Raw genomic sequence first — 18330 nt, 5'->3', positions numbered from 1 at the left:
CTGATAGGTCTGGCGCTGTCTGTACAGAAGGACCAAAAAGAAGATAGAACGAGAGAAAAAAAAATCTCTGGATTGGGGGTGGGGGCACGGCCACCATAGAGGAGGAAACCCTCCTTTAGGATCCGCCTCCAGACGCATAACAGAGACAAGTCACAAGTGACAGCCTGGGCAGTGAGAGGGGACTTCCTTTTACCAACCCCATGAGGATAAATGAAATGCTGAGGCTTAGATGCCCCCTTCCCTTTTAGTGACCCAGGTGGGATTGTGTGGTCTTTCTAAGGTGGGGGGCGGGGTAGGAGGTTGAAGTTTCAGAACTAACACCCCGGTCATGCACCTGTCTTCGTGGGCGCGCTCATAATGCCTCGGGTGTTCCGTTGGCACCTAAAAAAGAGGGTACAACAGCCCATCCTCTAGGGCCCCAGGCCTTGTGGGACAGGAGGAAAAGTGCCCTGACACCAGGGTGTAGGCTGCCCTGCTGCGGGTTTGTCTTCTGGGAAGGGCTGGACTCCATTTCCCACCGGACACCGCGGCACCGTTCACGTCCCCTTCGATCTGCGCGCTCCCTTGTAGGTGAGACAGCGGGCCGCGCCTTCCGGCCTCGGTCCCCCCCCGCCGCCCCTGAGTTGGTAGGCTCCACCTCCAGGGCAGCGGCTTTGCAGCCCCGGCTGCTGGGCACTTCCAAGCCGCTTGCAGGGGGAAGAAGCGTGAGGCGTGGGGGACGCCCAGAAAGTCTCAAGAGCAGTTTCATCTTGAGAAGTCGCTCCCAGATTAATCTACATTTCGTCGAAATGGGCGCTATTACCTTGTCAAATTAAAATCTCTTTGTGCAACCTGAACAAAAGGTATTCCTTTGAGTCCTCCCCATGGCACGCTTGGCGCTGGGCTGGCCCAGCGCTCCTCATCGCCTTCCCACTCCCACTCGGATAGGTGTGTGCGTAGCCGCCTTTCTCCCGAGGTTGGCTCCACCCTTCAGCGCTCGGCTTGGTGCAGCTCTGTCCCCCCCAGTGGTGCATGGTACAGCCCCCGACCCCCTCAACCTCTCCCTCCCTCGCGGGCTCGGAGTGGTACGCGCCCCCCCCCACCCCCCCCCGGGCAGACACGGAACTGGCGCGCGCTGGAAGCTGCGCCCGCAAGCGACCGACGCTCAGCTGCCAGGGGCGGTCTGACTGGGCCTGGCCGGTTCCCCGAGGCTCGGGAGGTAGGAAGGTCCCGGCCATTCGGGGGCCCTGGAAGGATATTTGGGACGGGACTCCTCGCGGGGGTGAACGGGCTCTGACAGGAAACAGGGGTTCTGGGGGAAGCGGCCTCTGAGGAGGCCCTAAGAGGCGTGTGTGTGGAGGAGGGGGAGGGCGTGGGGTCTGGAGAGGAAGGGGAGTCCGTAGGGAAGGGGGCGGGGCTAGAAGTGAGAACGCTCGGGGCCGCGGACCGGGTGCGGGCTGCCAGACCCAGCGCCGCTCGCGGCAGCTGGGCTCGATTCCTGCCGGCCGGGCAGGGGCGGGTGAGAACTGTCCAGCAGGTGAGGGGGCGGGCAGAGCTGTCCAGCCCGGGGGCCGAGCCGGGATAAGCACCTGGCGCGTGCGCGCGTGTGTATGTGTGTGTGCATCTTACATTTGATCACGATTTGGAGACCATGTTTGGTTCTTTGGGGAAAAAAAATTGGGGGGGGGGGAGTGTTTCAAAACTGCTTGTTGGAGGGTCGAGACACCATTTAATCTTTGCCGCAACTGCTTCCCTTCCTATCCTCGTGCATCTCTAAATTCCTCTTCCTGCCCGGCCTCCCCCCCCCCCCCCCCCGCCCTCCTTTCCCAACCCTGCCTATTGCCTGCCTTATTGCTCTCGTTCTCCCCTACGCTGACCGGTCTGTGCTGATGCGCTTGCAAGGTCACTGCCTGGGTAGGAGGGGAGAGAGCCTCCTGTTGTGCTCACGTCAGCAAAGATGTCATATCGCTCTCCGGTTCCTGTGGTTTTACTATGACATTCTGCCCCAAACGAGGGACGAATCCAAAGGGTTGGTTAACGTTACCATTTGTAGGCTGAAAAGACATAGAGAACGTAAAGATCTGTGGATTCCAAATCTGCATCTGGAGTGGATGGTGATGGAGGACTTCAGCAGATAGGTATGCGTTTAGGGCTTGATGCCTTTGGAATATAGGAGCTGGAAACCAGGGACTCCCCCTTAGTAAACATGGTTGAAGCAAGAGGCAGAGGCTGAGCCTGGGTTGGTATGAAGACAGGATGTGAGTTATAGGTGATGTTAGAGGCTTTACAGAGAGGAGGGAGAATGGAGAGAAAAGCCTTGGTTATCTCTGCAATCTGAATAACGGGAGGTAGTGGCTATTGATGAGACATGAAGTGTGGCTAAGCATCTATCCTATCACTAGTACTAGAATAGTCACAAGATCTTGGGGTCCTTGTGGCTCTGGAGGGACATGAACGTTGTAGGGCATGATAATGATTTGAGTTTTATCACATGCTTCTCAAGTGGGAGGGCTGGGATCTCACCAAGGCTAGAGGCCTGATGCCCTAATATGTCAGTAGAAGATACTTCAGGTGTGATATTTGAGATTTTGGCCGGAAAGGGCTCTTGATTTTCAGTGTAAAATAGATTTCAAGGCTTAGCCTTGAGCTCTGGCTCTGTAAATTCTGTTTTGAGATACATTGGCTCTCATCCTAAGTATTTTGCACATAATTATAGAACAAATTATGCTTTTACCTATGCCCCTTTTCATTTCTCTATTTCCCTCCCCTTCTTACTCTGCTTGGGAGGAGTTGAAATCAACTTTATAGTAGTGCCCCACCTACTGCGGTTTGCTCATGACTCCATGGCACTGGAGAGAACCAAAGGACTTTTTGGGTGTTAGTGATACCTAGAAATGAGCATATGGCATGTTTTAGAAACTTGGTTTTGGTTGTGTAGAAAGAAGAAATCTCTCAAAATCCAGAAGTAGGACAAAGTGCAAACTAAAGATAGGTAGGGAAGAAGATAACCTAATAATTAGCAGGTGCTGTCAGTGGAAGAAGTGTCTCTAGGTTCAAAGAGAATGAATTGTTATGGGCCCTGGCTGACTCTGGAGTAGCAGCTGCTAGCACTGTGCGGTCACCAAGCAGGGGAGGGGCTGTGGCTGTGCTATAAATAGTTCTGGGAGCCAGAGTCGCCATGGAGACAAACCCGAATCCTATTACCTGCAGGTCCTCTATTGGGAGCAACAGAAGGGAGGGAGCAGAATTTTGAGGATTTGAGAGGTATTGCAGAGCGGTCTATTTATTATTAAGTAGGGAAGAAAAAAGATAGAGCTTCTCATTATCTAAATCAAATAGAATCTTAAGCATACAGGGAGTGTGCATGTCTATGTATGGAAGTGCACACAGCAGCAGAGAAGAGAGTGGTGTGTGTGTAGTGTAATGGGAATGCCTGTGTGTACAGTAAAGAAGGTCCTAGTGTGGCCATGTGTGGAGCACAGAGGTACATTTCTGTATGCACCGAGGATAGCTTGTAGTGGAGTGAACCATTTTATTTAGAGAAGTGTATGGACACCCAACAGGATATAGATTATAATTAAGACCACGTAAGCTTTTCCTAACTTTTGGTCTATGGTTTAGAAATTACTGAGCACCTCTTCCTGTCCTTGCAGAAATCCTATTATTTCTGCATCTAATTCTTAATTTCTATTAGAGATAGAAGGACAAAGTCTCATCTGTGTGTTTTGTATCACTGATTCCAATCTTGGGACTAGAGTAGAGGAAAAAAAAAAAAAAAAAAAAAAGACTATGATTCAGCACCAAGGGCAGAGCTAGTAGCAGTAGCCAGTGAGCCCCTTTCTTGTTTGAAGAGGGAAGAAAAATGGTTTAGATGGAGCAGTTGGAGCATGGATATTCCTCATGTGAGATTGCACAGGGTACAGTAGCCCACTGTTGTTGTTGTCTCAGTGCATTAAGTATACAATTTATATGGTAGTTTCCCATGAAGCTGAATGCAGCATGTTGGTTCAGGAAATAATTAGGTTTTCATATAGAGCTAGGAGTATAGATTAGTACTGATTAGAGTCTGGTTTGATACTGATTCAGCCTGGAGCTGTCCTAGAAGTGACTTAGTTTTTATTATCATAATGACAGTCCTGTTTAGACTAACTGGCTCTATTTTTCAGAAACAGAGCACCAGGAGTGAGGCTGGAAATGGGCTGGTTTGTGGGGATGGGGAAGTGAGCTATTATTTATCCTACTTTTTAAAAATTTATTTATTTTGAAAGAGAGCGCACATGCGTGTAAGCATGAGCAGGGGAGGGGCAGAGAGAGAGAGGGGAAGAGAGAGAGAGGGGAAGAGAGAGAGAGAGAGAGAGAGAGAGAGAGAGAGAGAGAGAGAGAATTTCAAGCAGGCTCCACATGACCTAAGCAGAAATCCAGAGTTGGACGCTTAACTGACCGAGCCACCCAGGCATCCCTCTCCTACTTCTTGACATTTGGCCCTGTGAGTTCAAAAGCTTAGACCAAGCTCTAGGCTAGGAAAAGTGTCATGTTTCCCCATCTTTACTACTGAAATGGAAGGTCTTCTGACCTATGACCCTGGCTGGAATGAAGCTGAGAGAGATGAGTCCCTTACACCCAGCAGTGGATCTTATCAGTACTTTTTTTCCTATTGGACTTGAATTTTCAGATAATATCAGAAATCCTCCTGGGAACATTGACTCCTTGTGCGGTGCCTTGAAGTTTCTCTGAGATGAACTGATGAATTGGAATCATGGTGCAAAAGAAGAAGTTCTGTCCTCGGTTACTTGACTATCTAGTGATCGTAGGAGCCAGGTAACCAAGAAGAGACTGGTTTTTGTCTTGTCTTTTGGGATAACCACAACATCTGTAATTATTCCCTTTCCCCATGCCCACATTGCTTTGCATATCTCATTCTTTCTCTATTATTTTACCCTCATAGGAACATTGATGCCATTAGTGAAAATAGCAGTCAGGTGGATTGAGAGCATTGGCCCAAAGGAACAGAGACAGAACAGAATTGCTCTTATCTAGCATCTTTGTGTTCTTGGGCAAATATACCCTGTATACTTCAGTTTCCTTATTTTGTAAAAAAAAAAAAAAAAAAAAAAAAAAAAAAAAAAGTACCCTGTGCTCTTTCTCAGCCTACATATGCTCTTTTGGTAATTCATTAGCTAATACACCTTTTAAAAGTGCTAATCATCTTAATGCATTAGTGATAATTCTATTGCTGCAATTTTCCTTGCATTTCAGGATGGGTATCTTCATGACACTGCAGACCTCATTTGGCCCCCCAGCTAAATGTGGCAAGCAACACCCAAGTTTTCCAAGGTCGTGCAGTTAGGTTACTTTATCCAAAATAGCATTTTGAGCTTTATTTCTGGACTGTGGTTAAAATTTGAAACAACATCCTATCCCTCCAGGCTGCTGAATTTGTCTTTATATTCTTCAGGCACCCGAGCAGTGATAGTGTGGCCCAGACTCCCGAATTGCTACGGCGATACCCGCTGGAGGACCACGCTGAGTTTCCCCTGCCCCCAGACGTTGTGTTTTTCTGCCAACCAGAGGGCTGTCTGAGTGTGAGGCAGCGACGCATGAGCCTGCGGGATGACACTTCTTTCGTCTTCACCCTCACTGACAAGGACACTGGAGTCACGCGTTACGGCATCTGTGTTAACTTCTACCGCTCCTTCCAGAAGCGAATGCCTAAGGAGAAGGGGGAAGGTGGGGGAGGGCCCCGTGGGAAGGAAGGACCCCGTGCCACTTGTGCCTCAGAAGAAGTTGGTACTGAGACCTCGGAGAGTGGCTTGTCCCTGCAGCCTCCCAATGCTGACTCTGCCCCTGAGGTGAATCAGTCTCCTCGGGGCAAACCCCGGGCCAAGGCAGGAAGCCGTTCCCGCAACAGTACTCTGACATCCTTGTGTGTGCTCAGCCACTACCCCTTCTTCTCCACCTTCCGAGAATGTCTGTACACCCTCAAACGTCTGGTGGACTGCTGCAGTGAGCGGTTGCTGGGCAAGAAACTAGGCATCCCTCGAGGCATACAAAGGTACACTTTGCCACTGATGGGCAGAAGAGAGGGAAGCAGTTAGAGATGAGGTATAATTGGTGTGTGAGGGGCAGGAAATTGCCTCTAAAGCCTGAGGTCCTTCAGATAGCTAGAATGAAGTGTTGTCTTATATCCTGTTGTATATTTAAGAATAAACTTTTGTTTAAAAAAAAAAAAGCCTGAGGTCTTTCATACCTATTTAAGCATTTTTGTGTTAGTCCTTTCTAAGCGAAAGACAGCTGCAAAGTTAAACTTCCTGCCATAATAATGTTTGGAGTTCAACATTTCATGGCAGACAGGACAGTAAGTCCTGCTGTGTATACATTTTTATACTTGTTTCACCCTTGTATGTTCTCTCTGGTCCTAGCTGAGCCCAAAGGGTGGGCTTTTCCAGTTGTTAGCATTTTACTCTCTATGGTTGCATTGGGTTGCTTTGGGGTATCAGCTCCTGGTGCTTACGCATCTGTTTCCTGCTGTCTGTTCCTCAGGGACACTATGTGGCGCATCTTTACTGGATCATTGCTAGTGGAGGAGAAGTCAAGTGCCCTTCTGCATGACCTTCGAGAGATTGAGGCCTGGATCTATCGATTGCTGCGCTCCCCAGTGCCTGTTTCTGGGCAGAAGCGAGTAGACATTGAAGTCCTACCCCAGGAGCTCCAACAAGCTCTGACCTTTGCTCTTCCAGACCCTTCTCGATTCACCCTAGTGGATTTCCCACTGCACCTTCCCTTGGAACTTCTGGGTGTGGATGCCTGTCTTCAGGTGCTAACCTGCATCCTGTTAGAGCACAAGGTGAGAGAGCCAGCTTTTTAGATCTTTAAGGACAGGGACTACATCTTTTTCATCTTTTTGTCTCTAGGAGGTAACATGGTGCCAGGTATACGGCAGTACTCAGTAGAGTACTTAAGTAGAATTAAGTGGGATGTGTTCAGAGGGTTTGCCACTCAGGTGAATTATCCTTAGCTAGACTGAACTAATTCTCTGGAAGTATCAGTAGTTCTAGTCTAATGAGTGGTCCTGGCATTGGGCGAACAAGAGCCAGAAAAGTAAGGTATGAGGCAGGGATAATTGTGGAAGCCATGCTCATGGAGCCCTACACATGGTGAAATGGAAATTAAATTGTAGCATTGGAAACTTTCCCCATAAACCTTATTTATGATCCTTATTGAATGATCCTTATGGTATGGCTTGTGGCAGGTGGTGCTACAGTCCCGAGACTACAATGCCCTTTCCATGTCTGTGATGGCGTTTGTGGCGATGATCTACCCATTGGAGTATATGTTTCCTGTAATCCCACTGTTGCCCACCTGCATGGCATCGGCAGAACAGGTGAGTTTCAGGTGTTTTCTGGCTTTGTCACCTCTGTCTTCCAACTCTGGCCAGCTCTGAGGGAGAACGCCCGATGCCAAGAAGTTGTAAATCAGTACTGGTCTTCAATCCTTTACTCTAACTTCTTTGTCTGCAAAACATGACTAACTTTGAACTGATTTGATGGCAAAACTTGTGTTATTTGTGGTTTTTATTTATCAAAGTAAATGTTAATCATTATAGGTTACTGGCCATGCTCCTGCAGGTGTTACATAATATACAGAATATACACTGTCGCCTTTCTAAAATCTGAAAAATTATGAATACTAAAACACACCTAGCCTCAAGAGTTTTGGAAAAGAGATTATGGACCTGCATTTCCTCATCAAGAAAAATCCTCATGTGATAAGTGATCGAAATATGTTTAGTTTTTGTTTCTTACCCTCTTATTTTTTTTCTACAGCTACTGTTGGCTCCAACTCCGTACATCATTGGGGTCCCTGCCAGCTTCTTCCTCTACAAACTGGACTTCAAAATGCCTGATGATGTATGGCTGGTGGATCTGGACAGCAATAGGGTGAGGTTCTTGGCTGAGATATTGTAGAGTCCAGAATAGGATTGTGTTCTGTTTTTCTAGATTATTCCCAAGAAGGTCCTCAGTTGGTGGGTGATTTGTCTTGTGTGACTCATTGATACCATTTTTTTTTAATGCTTAGCTTTTACTTTATTGGCTAATAGGCCCTTGGTTAAGACCCAAACGAGTACAAGATTTAGTTTTGCCAGAATGAAGTGCTCCCCTGCATCTAGAAACAGTAGGCAGTTGTGGTTGTGGGACCACTGCCTATGGTGTAGGTCATCTCATGGTTTTCCTGGGTATGGTTTCTAGTAAGACAGTGCCTTTCAGGCTTAAAATGTACAGTAATATTCTGTAGTGTGAATATACTCAAATTTCAGCAGGAAGCCCTTATATCTGTTTATAGTAAAAGTTTAGAAAATACAAATAAGTGTAAAGAAATAAATAAAAACCAGGGGCATCTGAGTGGCTGTCGGGTAAGGGTCCAACTCTTGATTTTGGCTCAGGTGATGATCTCACGGTTCATGGGTTTGAGCCCTGCTTTGGGCTTCATGCTAACATTGTGGAGTCTGCTTGGAATATTCTCTCTCTCTCTCTCTCTCTCTTTCTCTCTCTCCCCCTCCCCACTCTCTCTCTCTGACTCTTCCCCTCCCACACGTGCACACTCGCTCTCTCAAAATAAACTTTGAAAAAAAAAAAAAAAAGGAAAATCATAGTCCTATTGTCTGGATGTAGTCTCCAGTAACATTGAGGTATATTTCTTTTCAGGTGTGTATGTATATCACAGCCGTGTATATGTGTGCCCCTAATACACGTGTATATGTAATATATTTGTATGCATAATATACATGTTCACATATATGTGAAAATACTGTTTATACAACTTCCACTTAACCCTTACGTAAGAGTAACTCCTGAGCGATTAATTCTAAGGTCGTGCCTTTTGTCTTTTTTCTGGTGCAGGTGATTGCCCCCACCAATGCAGAAGTGCTACCAATCCTGCCAGAACCGGAATCATTGGAGCTGAAAAAGCATCTGAAGCAGGTGAGTGAAGAATGAAGAGGAAGAGGAGCGGTAGCTACTCCCGAGTGACTGCAGAGGCTGTAGCTGTTGTGAGAGCCCGTTTCCCTTCGGACCTCAGGTGGAATAGGTTTTCTTAGCCTCGGGTGGGCTTAAGAAGAGGTGTATCACATTTCTGGGTGGCAGGATGACTCTCAAAAAGGCTATTATGTATCTTCTAATTCATTGTATGCCTCCCACCCTCTAATACTTAGAATACTATATATATAAAAAAAAAAAAAAACCTTCATTTTCTGTTTCTTGTCATGTGTACCGTTCTTTGTGGCTTAGAGTGGTCTCTCAGTCCTGTAAGGAAAGAACTAGTTGTTTGGATAGTCTGGCTCCTTTTATATTTTCCTCCTGAATTGACCTCTAGGTCCCTGAAGAATGCTTTCTTCAAAAATTCCTCTCTCTGAATAATCTCTTAAATACATTTTTTCATTGCTTTTCTTCCTCTCCTGCATGCTGAACACAGTACCTGAAGGTAAAATATGACAAGGCCCCATCCCTTTGCCCTGTTGTATGTGTTATGTAGGACCATCAGTAGATAGCTCTGTATTTATTTTTAGGAATCCTTGTTGTCATCTTCAGGATCTTCAGGAATCTCTGTGTTGTCTTAGTTGCTAAGCAGTACCTCTGCTTGGTGTAAATGGGTCATTTTGTAGCATCCCTCTCATCATCCCTGCTGATGTAATATGGTGTCTTGTTACTGCAGAGTCTGTGAGGATTGCAAGTTGAGAAAGTTCTCTGTCTTCCTTTGCCGTGTTTTCATTCTTGATGGTTACTTTAGTATGACTAATGAGATGGAGAGGTTTATATATAGAATGGTACTTTAAATGTTGATAGGAGTTAAGATCCTTGGGCTCCTTAATCCTGTGTCCTTCCCCCCTGCTACTTGAAGTGTGGTCCATGGACCAGCAGTGTTACTTTTGCCTGCGGTTGTTAAAAGTGCAGAATCACCCCAGATATATTGAACCAGAAAAATCTGCATTTTTAACAACATTCCCGATGATTCCAATGCTCATGAATATTTAAGGAAGCCCTGCTGGTCTAGACCAGTGGTTTTCAAACTACCCCATGGAGCCTCATAGGGGCTGATTTAGGCTGGTAACACTGAGCACATGAGGTTCTGGGTTCCTTATGTCCTTCAGAGAAGCTTTACTTTTACGTGTCTCAGTTGTTTATATTTTCATACAGATTTCAACATGTTGTTGAAAAAGAACATTTCATGGCTAAAATAAATTTGAAAATTATTGCCCTGGACTTCAGATTTGATCAGGTTGCCTTGAACCAACCTGGCTTAAACTGCAAGGCTACATAATTCAGATCATCTTCTAAAGGTTAAAGTACAGTATTTGGATTCTGATTTCAAAGATTAAGGCTCTTTCCTAGGAGATGAGATTGGCCAGCTGCCCAGGAATCTGCCTTCTATAGGGGATTTCTTGTTGTTCCACAGGCCCTTGCCAGCATGAGTCTCAACACCCAGCCCATCCTCAATCTGGAGAAATTCCATGAAGGCCAAGAGATCCCCCTTCTCTTGGGAAGGCCCTCTAACGACTTGCAGTCCACACCTTCCACTGAATTCAACCCACTCATTTATGGCAATGATGTAGATTCTGTGGATGTCGCAACCAGGTACGACCAAGTCGACTAGACCATCACAGGTGCTTAGATTGGGTTCTGCTCTCTCATTAGGTATATTTGTCACCTTAGTAAAAGCAAAGAAGAATTAATTCATCGTACTCTCAGGCGTTTTAGGCCTTGAGTGAAGAAAGAGATTGATGATTCTTTAAGATCCCTTCCCCTTTGATGTTGGAAGCCTGTGAAATGATGACTTGGGGAGGTGGTCTGACACCTTGGATCATAGGAATCCTTCTAGCGCAGGGTGTGGGACTTGAATTATCTCACCATCCCCTTCTTCCCCAGAGTGGCCATGGTCCGCTTCTTCAACTCCCCCAACGTGCTGCAGGGTTTTCAGATGCACACACGTACCCTGCGCCTCTTCCCTCGGCCTGTGGTAGCTTTTCAAGCTGGCTCCTTTCTAGCCTCACGTCCCCGACAGACTCCTTTTGCTGAGAAGCTGGCCAGGACTCAGGCTGTGGAGTACTTTGGCGAATGGGTCCTTAACCCCACCAACTATGCCTTCCAGCGAATTCACAACAGTGAGTCCACTTGCCCCTGCCTCTTTGTCCTCCTGATGGCTCTTCCCTTTGCTTTTCCCTTTTCTCATCTTTGATCTGCCCCTTCCATTCCTATTTTGCTTTAGACGTTTCCCTACCTTTCTTCTATGTTTTGCTTGTTTTTTTTCCTCCTTGTTGCTAACTCTATTCTTTTTTTCTCTGTGGGTAGATATGTTTGATCCAGCCCTGATTGGTGACAAGCCAAAGTGGTATGCCCATCAGCTGCAGCCTATCCATTATCGAGTCTATGATAGCAATTCCCAGCTGGCGGAGGCACTGAGTGTGCCACCAGAGCGTGACTCTGACTCGGACCCTACTGATGACAGGTGAGCAGCAGCAAAACCGCTTTTTAAGGTCGAGAGGCTCTTGCTAGTCCTTATTGAGCACTATGGCAGAACCTCATAGGACTTAAACATTAGTGTTTGAAGCCTTGATGATATTTTGGTTGATTGTTTTGTGTTAGCTTCCTTATTTTATCTTGTTCCCTGACCTTAAGAGTTTTCCTCTTTTTTTTTTAAGTTTTTAATTTTAATTCCAATATAGTTAGCACACAGTGTTATGTTAGTTTCAGGTGTACAATATGGTGATCCAGCAATTCTCACATTAGCCAGTGCTCATCATGATAAGTGTAGTCTTTAATCCCATCACTTATTTCATTCATCCCCCCATCCACCTCCCCTCCAGTAGCCAAGTGTGCTCTATATTGTTAAGAGTCTCTTTCTTGGTTTGTCTCTCTCTTTTTTCTTTTGTTCGATTACTTTGTTTCTTAAATTCCACATATAAGTGAAATCATATGGTATTTGTCTTTCTCTGACTTTGCTTAGCAAAATACACTCTAGCTCCATCCATGTTGTTGCAAATGGCAAGATTTCATTCTTTTTTATGGCTGAGTAATAGTCCTGTGTGTGTGTGTGTGTGTGTGTGTGTGTGTGTGTATGAGAATGCTCCCCTTTTTTTTTTCCTAATGCTGATTGCTGGTACTTTTCCTGCCCCTTCATTCTGTTTTATTTTTATTTTTATTTTTGTGCTCCTCACTCTGCAGTGGCAGTGATAGCATGGATTATGATGACTCAAGCTCTTCTTACTCCTCCCTTGGTGACTTTGTCAGTGAAATGATGAAATGTGACATCAATGGTGATACTCCTAGTAAGTGTACTTGAGAAGATGGGCCAGCTCTGGGAGGGGTTGGAGGCTCTGGGATGGTATGGTCTGTACCTGCCACCTTGGGTTTTGGCAGATGTGGATCCATTGACGCATGCAGCCCTGGGGGATGCCAGTGAGGTGGAGATTGCTGAGCTGCAGAACCAGAAGGAATCAGAGGAACCTGGCCCAGACAGCGAGAACCCTCAGGAAAACCCCCCGCTGCGCTCCAGCTCCAGCACCACCGCCAGCAGTAGCCCCAGCACCATCGTCCATGGAGCTAATTCTGTACGTGAGGACTTGGAAGGGCGGATAAGTGAGAACTGTTACTTATGTGGGTCATACCTCCATTAGGAAGGCGAGGCTGAAGCTGTTAATTTGCCTCTTCATAGTCTTCCTGTCTTCCTCTCTATACATCCCATAGCTTAGAGCCTAAGAGACGTAGTTTTGACTCCAGAAGGAACTCGTCGGGCTTTGTTCAGGGCTTAGCTAAGGTCCCCTTTGCATGGTTTGTGGGAACAGAGAGCAGGAGTGTCATAGAGATCTTTTCTCACACATTCCCTTAGGATAGGAGATGGGAATCTAATAGACCTGGCTTGGCCTTGCCAAACTGAGGTAGGTAGGTATCACTGGGCACCAGGTGACCAGTTTTTATTTAATATGGCCTTTAGGAACCTGCTGACTCAATGGAGGTGGACGATAAGGCAGCAGTAGGCGTTTCCAAGCCCCTCCCTACCACGCCTCCCAGCATTGGCAAATCGACCGCGGACAGGCGTCAGACAGAAATTGGAGAGGGGTCAGTGCGCCGGCGAACCTATGACAATCCATACTTCGAGCCCCAATATGGCTTTCCCCCTGAGGAAGATGATGATGAGCAGGGGGAAAGTTACACTCCCCGATTCAGCCAACATGTCAATGGCAATCGGTGAGAGCCTGGGGATTCCTTCTAGGTGGGTGACTGAAGGACCTCACCACAGAGGACCCCGGGTGAGGGTTAATCAGAAAGAGAAGTCTGAATGTTCTTGTGTCCCGCCATCCCATGGTGGTGCCTTGATCTAGGCATATAGAAATTGTGGGAAGGGAGCAGTGACTGCAGTGTAGCATAGGGCCCACACTTCCAAGAGTAGGTACCCCTGCCTGGGGCTCATAGGTGCCACTGTGCATTCAAGGGCTCAAAAGCTGCTGCGGCCCAACAGCTTGAAACTGGCAAGCGACTCAGACGCAGAATCAGACTCTCGAGCGAGCTCTCCCACCTCCACCGTCTCCAACAACAGCACCGAGGGCTTCGGGGGCATCATGTCTTTTGCCAGTAAGTGCCTTCTGCTCTCATGCCTCTATCCCGTTTTCTATGCAGTGGGGCCTGACTATGGTGGATGCTGCTTAGAACTTCAGAGGTAGAACTGGGTGGGCATTATCAAGCCCCAGTTCAGGTTGTTGCGGTGATAGTGAATAAGGTATTTCCAAGGGAAGTCAATAAAGGACAGAGACAGAGTAGTCACTATCTTTATACCCAGAGATTTCAGTCTGTTTCGGGTAAGACAGCTGGTCAACTGAAAGATAGTCATTATATTAAAAATCATACACTTGTACATATATCTTGTGGAAATATTCTGGTCATATTTGATTTGGGTACATATCTAATACCTTTTTTGCCTGGTGAAGGACTTTTTCATGAACATGCTTTGAAATCTATATGAGGTGACTTTTGTGCCTAGAGAATATTTCCAGAAATGAGGGGTGGTATCAGTTAAAGGTTGAGGACAGCCCAGGGGCCAGAGAAAGCCAACATTGGGTATAATTATGATTGTGAGTTTTTCTCAGAAGCCAGACAGGGACAGCACCAACTTTTGACCAAAAGTGCATTAACTGTCTGGCTTTCATGCTGAGTTAGCAGTTGATGGGACACTTGTCCGTCCCCATGGGAGGTAGTCAGAGAAAGTTCTTACTGGGTTTTGAGCTATCCTGACAGTGGCCCCCATGTTTGCCCTGAATTAGACTTGGTCCTCTCTAAGGTAGATCAGAGGTATTGGGATTATGTTTGAAAAGGAGAAAGACGGAGATGATGATATACTTATGCTCCTAACTCCTCGCTCTCACACCCTCCCCTTGATAGGCAGCCTATATCGGAACCACAGTACAAGCTTCAGCCTTTCAAACCTCACGCTGCCCACCAAAGGTGCCCGAGAGAAGACCACACCCTTCCCCAGTCTGAAAGGTAACTACAGCCCTCCTTCTGCCATACCAGGATTCTCCAGAAGATATTTCAGGCCTACGGGTGCTTGTCAGGAGCCCTGCGTATGACGAATCATTTGATCTGGCTGTTGCCCCTCATACCGCTTCTCATGGCTTTCATTGCACATTATGGGCTCTACTCGTTTTCAGATGGAAAGTGTCTTTGTAGCTGAAGAGACGGCCCTGTCGTATCATTTAGGATGACAGCAACTGAGATCACCGCTGCTTCTTAGGGGGAGCTTTGTCAGGTGTACGTAATTAACACAGGGATCGTCAGCTGCTGCCAGTGATCTGCCAGGTGCCTGCTGCATGAATGTAGGACAAGCTTCATCCCGATTAGCTGGCCCACTGAGAGATGCTCATAGAGAGCCTGGCAGTGTTACAGCGTCAGGAAGCCTCTTTGGCTTCCTGTCAACGTAGGGCCTGTGGGTGGGCCAGGTAGGATCGGTTGGCTTCTCCGGGCATTTAAGACCTTATTTGATTTTCATTTGTGATTGCTGAGAGTTTGAAGAGCTCTTCTGCATTTACTCTGACTTTGTTTGTTTTCTCTAGATATTGTGCTGAACTATTTAATTACAGTAGAAAGCATAGTGAGAAGCAGCTCCATATATTTTTCACCTGACTTCTCTTCCCAGTGATTAAAAATCCCAGGAATCTAAGGAGTGTTCTTTGGTGGGGCTGGGAACATAGGATAGATGGGCAGAGGGACAGAATAGCTAGTGGCGTAGGGGATTAACTAGCACTGTGGCGTAAATCTGCACCTGACTCTGTAGGTTAGGGGTAGAAAAGTGTTAGCGTCACCGGCTTTCATTTGATACAGTTGGGGAGGGGAGAAATTGAAGCGCTTTCATTGCATGCTGATGCTTCATTTGTGCACTTCCCACTCCCATCCACCTCCCATCCTCACACCCCAACCCCACGTCCCATGACAGCATCTGCAAGATGGGTCTCCTCTCTCTGCATACCAGCAAGCCCTGTGGACCCTGTGCTAGATGTTTCATGAAAACCAGCGGTCCTTCTTTCATGCATGTGCCTGTTTAGTACCCGAAGGTCCCTTGTGTCATGTACCCTGCCCCTGGCTCTGAGAGGCCATAGTCTTAAGAATGGTCTTTCCTAGAGCCTTGGTTGATTCCTGATCTCTTGGCTTCCAGCTCTGAGGTGCCTGAGAACTAAGGTTATGTGCACTAAGCTTTGGGAGAATCCTCAGACTATCTGACTTACAGCTCCATCGAGGGATATAGGGGTTGTGGTATCATGGTGCACCTACTAATTGTGTATTTTGTGTCCCAGTATTTGGGCTAAATACTCTAATGGAGATTGTTACTGAAGCCGGCCCCGGGAGTGGTGAAGGTGGGTCTTGCCCGTGAGCTGTGCATGATCTTTTTTTCCTAGCATCTTCTGTGCCTGCCTGAGGGCCATCCTCCTCATGGAGCAAGCGGTACCACATGGGTGACCTGCCTTGCCCTGTCCCCCGTGACGCCCGTGCTTGCCCGTGGGGCATGCTGCTGGTGCATGTGGAGTGGCCTGAGTCTCATCCCCACTTCCTCCACATTGCCATGGCTGGTTTCTACCTATGTGTGGTGCCCTGGGGTCACCCTCACCCGGCCCTTCTGGGGAACAGGTGTGGAACGTGGCTTCCCAGGGCTGTGCTGACAAGGCTGCTGGACTACAGTAGTGATGTCTCTCATTCCTACCTTCCTGGCTATAGGAAACAGGAGGGCCTTAGTGGACCAGAAGTCATCTGTTATTAAACACAGCCCAACAGTGAAAAGAGAGCCTCCATCACCTCAGGGTCGATCCAGCAATTCTAGGTAATCCATGGCTGAGCTATTACAAAAGATCTCTGATAGAGGTAGCGATTCCTGTACCACACTGTAGGGAGGCTCAGGAGTGGGAGAGAACCTGTCAGTTGGGTGGATGAAATCAATTCTTGGGAGCCCTGCGCATTCTGACTTCCCATGCAACAGTAGTAGCTCACCCTGGTGAGAAGAATGAAACAGCAGTGGTGGGTATGTGGGCACACCAGGCGATCCGGAGCGGTGGGGGGTGCAGGGGACTTGCACCCCTGGAGACTTGGCTTTGCGTTTTGCCCCTGGAGGCAAACATCTAGTCTGGTGAAAGAGGCGGGGTGCTCTGCAAAGAAGCCGATGACCACAGAAGCTGTGTGTGGACCCCGTAGTGAGAACCAGCAGTTCCTGAAGGAGGTGGTGCACAGTGTGCTGGACGGCCAGGGCGTTGGCTGGCTCAACATGAAAAAGGTGCGCCGGCTGCTGGAGAGTGAGCAGCTGCGCGTCTTTGTCCTGAGCAAGCTGAACCGCACAGTGCAGTCGGAGGACGACGCCCGGCAAGACGTCATCCCTGATGTGGTCAGTGTCTGGGGTGAGGAGCTGGAATCAACTGCCGGAGGGACCTGGACCCCGAAGGCAATTTTGCCCACTCCAGCCCCTGGGTTATTGTTGCAGGAGGTCAGTCGAAAGGTGTACAAGGGGATGCTAGACCTGCTCAAGTGCACGGTGCTCAGCCTGGAGCAGTCCTATGCCCACGCGGGCCTGGGAGGCATGGCCAGCACCTTTGGGCTTCTGGAGATTGCCCAGACCCACTACTACAGTAAAGGTAGGGATCGCACCAGCTGGGCGGGCGCTGTCCACAACTCTTCCACTCATCTCCAAAGAAGGCTTGTTTCTTCACAGGTTTCCCAGTGCCAGGCTGTTTCCCCTCAGGCTTCGGGGTTTCCTTTTTTAATGCGTGTTTATACATACCGGGTGTTTTTCTGTCATGAAAAATAAGATGTCTGTTTTTCTTTCCTTGCACTTTTTCCATTCTGTATCCTCCTTGCTTCTCCCACTTCGTTCCCGCAGCTTGATTCCCACTCGTTGTCTCTCTTGACCTCTTCCTGTATTCCCTCTTTTCCTAGAACCAGACAAGCGGAAGAGAAGTCCAACAGAGAGCGTAAATACACCAGTTGGCAAGGATCCTGGCCTGGCTGGGCGGGGGGACCCAAAGGCTATGGCACAGCTGAGAGTTCCCCAGCTAGGACCTCGGGCACCAAGTGCTGCAGGAAAGGGTCCTAAAGAGCTAGACACCAGAAGTTTAAAGGAAGAGAATTTTGTAGCGTCTATTGGTATGTATCACTGTGTTTGGTGTGGTGGAGGGTTCGGGCTTCTAAAATACCTCTCCCTCCTTTCAATTCATTCAGAATCCTGCCTTTCTTTTCCCCATGCTTTGCTTTCTAGAGAGGGAGATAGATCTGCATCCATTTCTAATGGAATTTCTTTGTACTTCTTTATCGCTTATGCTTCCTTTACAGGCACCCCCACCTACATCGTAGAGGAAGAATGGAAGTTTTGCTTCGAGGGGCCAGTGAGGCTTAGTGCAGGGAGTCTGAGCTATATTCCTTGTCCCACTTTTTATTTACATCTGGATTTCTTCAGATGTGAGGTCCAGGAAGCTATAAGAAAGTTTATAGATGCGTCTTTGGCCTATAAAATTATAATTGTCTGGCCAGTTTTCTCCCGTCCAACCATTACACTACCCTCAAATTTGCTTTCCTGGGGTGTATCCAGCAACCCCATTTCCCTGGGCGCTGGACCTCAAGGTATAGATTTCTGAATCGGCTTTTCTTCAAACCTTTTCTCACTGGACTCGACCAAGAGCTTGTTTACGTTTGGTGTCTCTCTGTTCCCACTGAGGCAATGCCTTAGTGAGCTCTCTGGGTGTCACCTCCATTTGACTCACTTGACCTAGAGCCATCTAGGCTGTGTCTTTCTTTTTCTGGTTCTGTTTCCCTGGGCAGTTTGCTTCTAGCT

General features: G+C 47.6%; 1 protein-coding gene across 50 annotated transcripts in view; it reads left to right on the top strand.

Annotated features, from left to right (window-relative positions):
- The first annotated feature begins 1024 nt into the window (after positions 1-1024).
- The window catches only part of MADD (MAP kinase activating death domain), a 39820-nt gene continuing 22514 nt past the window's right edge, over positions 1025-18330 (top strand). For 8 of the 50 annotated variants that reach the window (XR_008290351.1, XM_053203193.1, XM_053203192.1 and 5 more), the window contains exons 1-21: positions 1026-1198; positions 2033-2117; positions 4652-4797; positions 5435-6031; positions 6520-6823; positions 7229-7360; positions 7803-7916; positions 8877-8957; positions 10429-10607; positions 10899-11134; positions 11322-11478; positions 12195-12298; positions 12390-12580; positions 12964-13217; positions 13462-13601; positions 14406-14507; positions 15815-15874; positions 16233-16335; positions 16704-16890; positions 16987-17137; positions 17439-17645. Coding sequence is in view for 42 of the 50 variants with exons in the window: in XM_053203193.1 (XP_053059168.1) it covers positions 4736-4797; positions 5435-6031; positions 6520-6823; positions 7229-7360; positions 7803-7916; positions 8877-8957; positions 10429-10607; positions 10899-11134; positions 11322-11478; positions 12195-12298; positions 12390-12580; positions 12964-13217; positions 13462-13601; positions 14406-14507; positions 15815-15874; positions 16233-16335; positions 16704-16890; positions 16987-17137; positions 17439-17645 (3361 nt within the window). In the remaining 8 variants the exon portion in view is untranslated. Of the gene's footprint in view, positions 1199-2032; positions 2118-4651; positions 4798-5434; positions 6032-6519; positions 6824-7228; positions 7361-7802; positions 7917-8876; positions 8958-10428; positions 10608-10898; positions 11135-11321; positions 11479-12194; positions 12299-12389; positions 12581-12963; positions 13218-13461; positions 13602-14405; positions 14508-15814; positions 15875-16232; positions 16336-16703; positions 16891-16986; positions 17138-17438; positions 17646-18330 lie in introns of those variants that run through there. The other 42 variants (XM_053203202.1, XM_053203200.1, XM_053203186.1 and 39 more) reach the window with 15 other exon arrangements.

Source organism: Acinonyx jubatus, chromosome D1 (assembly GCF_027475565.1).
Source record: "Acinonyx jubatus isolate Ajub_Pintada_27869175 chromosome D1, VMU_Ajub_asm_v1.0, whole genome shotgun sequence".
In the NCBI taxonomy this organism is placed as follows: domain Eukaryota; kingdom Metazoa; phylum Chordata; class Mammalia; order Carnivora; family Felidae; genus Acinonyx; species Acinonyx jubatus.
This window is presented reverse-complemented; position numbering and strand designations above follow the sequence as displayed.